At 43.3% G+C, this 5,000-nt stretch overlaps 1 protein-coding gene across 1 annotated transcript in view; it reads left to right on the top strand.

Annotated features, from left to right (window-relative positions):
• The window catches only part of LOC122261615 (uncharacterized), a gene marked incomplete at its 5' end in the record, with an annotated part of 10,353 nt that overhangs the window by 113 nt on the left and 5,240 nt on the right, over positions 1-5,000 (top strand). Inside the window, 1 exon segment of the mRNA XM_086551610.1 lies at positions 3,592-4,059. Coding sequence (XP_086407736.1) covers positions 3,600-4,059 — 460 coding nt within the window.

The raw sequence follows: 5,000 nt of genomic DNA, 5'->3' as shown, positions 1-5,000 counted from the left end.
TGGAATATATGTTTGGGGATATATGTGTATGTATTGAATATATACTCTGTATACATATGTGTGTGTGTGTGTGTATAAATATGTTTTTCTTTTCTTTTCTTTTTCTTTTAATTAGACAAAAGGCTTGTATAGGATCCAATACAGATTCCATAAACACTTGAAGCACTACATGCAATCTAGAATAGTTAATCAACTATTGATAGTTTTGATTATCATGGAAGAGATAGTGTAAACTAAATGGATACTGAATGAATATTGAGAAAATTTAAATATGTAATAAAGATATGGAAACTTAGTGTAATCTGAAGAATGATCACGTCGTAGTAAGGTTTAGTAACAAATAAGTATTACATTAAACTTTATTTGTCAAAGATAAAACAGGCGTAGGCTGAAAACAATGTATTCAAATCTTGTTCCGGGAGGAAGAGAGAGAGAGAGAGAGCAAAAGGGTCAGAGAGAGACAAAGAGGGAGAGACTGTTACTTGAAGTGTTTGCGCCTCATCTGATCGTCACTACAGAAACTTAAAGTGGTGGCTCGAGTGCAACCAGACGTTAGTGGTTCGTACCTGGTGGCGTCACCTGGCTTCCTCTTTAGTTCTGCAAGACTCCAGCATGACCTTTGGCCAACACTCTGCATTTTAATAAAGCTATGCTTATTTTAATGCCCATATCATGTGGGAGCATTCCCTTGTCCAATAATTGGTCTGTGACTTCGTTTCCCCAAATGCTAATGAGGCAAGGGACCCTGTTAAAAATGCCATGCCTGCCCTGACTAAGAATGTTCTGCGCTAGCACAAAAATAGCGGTCAATAGATAGACATAATCATTAGCCATACCCTGCTACAGGCTATCAATTGCTGCTCTGGAGTCAGTATGAATAATAACATGTCCCTCCTTTCTGGACGAATGGGCTAAGGCGCTTGGACCAAGGAGGCATTATCTGTAATCCTATTGGATGTGATATTAATCGGAGGAGAGATGCATAAAATCGAGGCGAGGAGTGTTGGCCCTTTCTTTTATCTAGTTTCATGACCGAGATCTTGATCTTGGTCTGTTTCCACAGGACAGAATCTGAGTGAGGGGAGTTCAAGCCCTTGGCTAATAGTGCTTCCTTAAGCTGAAAGCATACAAGCACTTGCGCGAGGCAGCCAGGAGCAGTTTGCGAAGTACTGATAATTAAGTTTCCACAGATGCGAGGTTCACTGAGGTGCGAATTAGGGGAAATTAGCTGCCATTAGATCAATAAGAGTGTCCAGAGAAAGGAAATTGGGCTCCATGTGCAGGCTGGGAGCTTTCTTCCAGCTAGGGGGCGGCCAGAATAATCGCGGCAGCTTTATTTTTGGATCAACTCAAACCTCTGCCTGTGGGCTTATGTAATGGTGATCAGAGCAACAGACCCATAATCCACGGATTACATGAATGTAAAATGATCTTAGTATGCCAGACATTGCTATCAATATCTATGCCCACTCCAGGCCCAGTCCCTAGACATACGGCCAGGAACCATTGACGTCAATTCTCAGAACAATGGTCTTTGACTTGGCTGCCGAGATCTTCAGTCTTATCTTATAGCATTCTTGGGCCCTCCTTACTTTCCACCTTTCAGTGGCAATGAGGGCAAGATCATCCATATAGAAAATTATCCTCCACCTCTTTGAGAGCTGTAGACTGGGAACACAAATCATGTGGGCATTGAAAAGGGCTGGACTAAGAACCCCGCCTTGAAGTGGCTCATTTTCAAATCGCTGGTACTCAGAATGACAATCCTGGAACCTAACTCTGGAAGATCTATTCTTGAATTAGGCTTGTATCCAAGCCAAGAACTGAATATAAAGTACTGAGGCAACACTATTGACAAAACCTAGGAGCATGGCCAGGCTGTGTGTTGTGCTCATTCCCTTGGTGAACCCATGGAGGCACTTTGGACAAATTCCCAGTTTTCATTGGAGTCGGTTCTGCACAATTCTCAAAGCTGTCTTGCCTAGACAGTTAAGGAGTGAAATAGCACAGTACCTACCTGACTCCTTGGACTTAGAAACAGTGACAATGTCAGCCTTCTTCCAGGGAGAAGAGGAGGACAGATCTGTCCCAAATACAGTTGAGTCACAAGAGGAGTTCTGGTAGGTCCTCCTTAGTTCCTTCAGGGATAATGCAGCCTCAGAATCCATAGATTCAGCGGCCTTGGTCCCAATGAGGGTAAGCTTGTCGGTCCAGAGACATTCTTGACCGGTCATGATTTCCACTAGACAAGCACTATCTGTCCAGACAGAAAACTTGAGAACCAATCTGTCAGCCTCAGACCGAGGGTCATGATAGAGATGTCTGGCAGCTTAAACTCTTACACCATTCCAGCCGCTTCTGCCTAATTCCTTTGGCAGTCATCTAGGCATACCTGATTACCACCTTTAAAAGAAAGATATTTTCAGGCCTGTGTCGTCTGAATTTGTGGCACATTTTAACCCTCTGGTTGGCCTCCTTGATCTCGTCATTATAATACCAGGAGGTCCCAGGGAGAGTCAGTGAGGCTACCTGATTTATGCCCTGGAATATCTTAGAATTTGTCATGCATCGGGGGTTGGGCCGGCACTTTAAAGGGTTACAGGGATCCCATAATGGTCGCTCATGATGGTTTGCTCCATTGACATCTGATTCTATCCATCATTCCCTCATATTTACAGTGGCATAGGTGAGTTCCAAGAAACACATCAGCTCATGATTTTTGAGAAATGCATTCTACAGGTAGGCCTCAAGCACCTCAGCTATATTTTGGTTTAATGCAGGGGCTCGGGTGTTGGTGGGGTGGATAGAGGGGTGGCAGCCCTGACTGGAGTGAGAACAGACTTCCTCATGCTGGATTCCCTCTCCTTCAGGACTGGGACAGCCTCATTAGCAGGTTTCATGGTGACTTTGACCATCTTTTCCGTAGCTATCGTGTGAACAATTGGGGATTAAAAGCATCAGATCTTTCTCGTACACGACAGGGAGCTCACCTTTTTGTTTCGGACTCCCCTCATGGGTCAGATCCCCCTGAACAGTCACCAAGGCCACGCCATTTTGTTGTTTGGCAGAGGGACCCTCCCCCCAGGGAGGAAAGGTTGAGATGGTTGGCATGAAATCTGCCTCTTGGCTATTTCTCATGAGCAAGGTCAAACTCCAGGCATAATGCTGATTAGAATAGTTGAGAAACTTGGGCCTTCTTGTGTCCTTTGAAACTTACTTCAGTACTGTGTGACTTGCTGCAAATACCACACTTTAGCTTGGCCTTACATTTGGCCTGGAGGTGCCCAAACCACTAACATTTGAGACACCGAAGGGTTATGCCACGTACGTCCTAAGGTTGTAAGTGCCCCAATTATCCAAGTCAAGGGAGCTGACAGGGTTCCCCTTGAAAGTAATTGGCTTACCTAGTTTGAGACTTCCTGTCTGCAGAAGGAAAATACTCCATAACCATAAAATGTGAAGTGATTACATCCAGCTCTTAGGCAAAGGGAAAACCAAGTAACACCATCTTGACCCTCCTGTCTGTGTATGTGTTTGTGTGTGTGGACATATTCTCTATCCTATTCATAATATTAAAATACCTCTTTTCAGTTGAGAATATGACGAAATGTGGGATTAAAATCCTCCTGCTGTTGATGTTTGCCATCCTCGTGCAGGCTGCAAATAATGTCTCTACTTATTCAGACATAGCTGATAGTACTGAGACTGAAACCATTACTCCAAGCAGTGAATCTAGTTCTACGGTTGAAACCACTACTTCAAGCAGTGATTCTAGTTCTACGGATGAAACCACTACTTCAAACAGTGATTCTAGTTCTACGGTTGAAACCACTACTTCAAACAGTGAATCTAGTTCTACGGTTGAAACCACTACTTCAAACAGTGGCTCTTCTTCTACCGATACAAGCACTGATTCAAACATTGGCTCTTCTTCTACCGATACAAGCACTGATTCAAACAGTGCCTCTTCTTCTACCGATACAAGCACTGATTCAAATACTTCCCCTACTGAACCTGTTTCTTCCACCAGCGGGGCCTCAGAGAAACCACTACTAACAGGTATGTCTCACATTTAACAGTTGCATGTAATATTGTTCTCATGTTGTTAATGCATATACTGTATGTATAGCCATAAAACGAATGTGTGTGTGTGTGTGTGTGTGTGTGTGTGTGTGTGTGTGTGTGTGTGTCTGTGTGAGTGTGTGAGTGCACGTGCACCCGTGTGTGGAGGGGAGGGGAGGGTTAAGATAGTCGGCCAGTAGTTTTGGGTGATACAGATGTTGATTTTCTGTCTATACTATCCAATGGCTTGTAATGCCAGTACTTTGGCCCCGGATCTTGCTCTTGAAATGAAGAAGTAATAAGTGTTGGCTATAAACTCACTGCAATCCAGGAGATTTGCAATTATTTCGACTAATCTCAGTGTTTGCCAGACCTTGAGTTTTCTTTGCTCTGACCTTACTATTGTTTCGTGTGCAGTTAGGATCTATAGTCTATGATAGTTTAGAAGTTTGTTTAATGTCATTACGTATTGCCAAAAACGCTATGAAATAAACTAAGATGCACGAAGGCCAGGTTATAGTGTAACCAAAACGGGAGGCTGAGTCGGCCAACCAGCCTTCTGTTTAGGGTTAAATCCTATCTAACTCTGAAATTGTCACCCTTATGGCCAGGCCTAGGCACGTTTTCTGGGGAACTAAGCATGGCAGAAGTAGTCCAAGTTCCCATTCTTTTGAAGTAGCTCAAGTACCCATTCTTTTGATCTGGCCTTATCGATGATAATCTTTGACTTGAGTCTGGTTCCAGAGTCAAATAGAACTAGTTAAACTATGACGAATTCTAACTAGAAGCAGGTGATGAGAGTTCGTGACCCTTGGAGTCTACCAGATTGTATTGTACGCACTGCTTCTGTCTTTCCTATCATCTTGTCAAAGTATTTGACATCAAGATAGTCCTCTCAGACCTTTGGTGGGTTTTTTTGTTTAATAACAAAGCATTCT

Source organism: Penaeus japonicus, unplaced genomic scaffold (assembly GCF_977035675.1).
Source record: "Penaeus japonicus unplaced genomic scaffold, GWHDUDI00000001_assembly GWHDUDI00000002, whole genome shotgun sequence".
Classification (NCBI taxonomy): Eukaryota; Metazoa; Arthropoda; class Malacostraca; order Decapoda; family Penaeidae; genus Penaeus; species Penaeus japonicus.
This window is presented reverse-complemented; position numbering and strand designations above follow the sequence as displayed.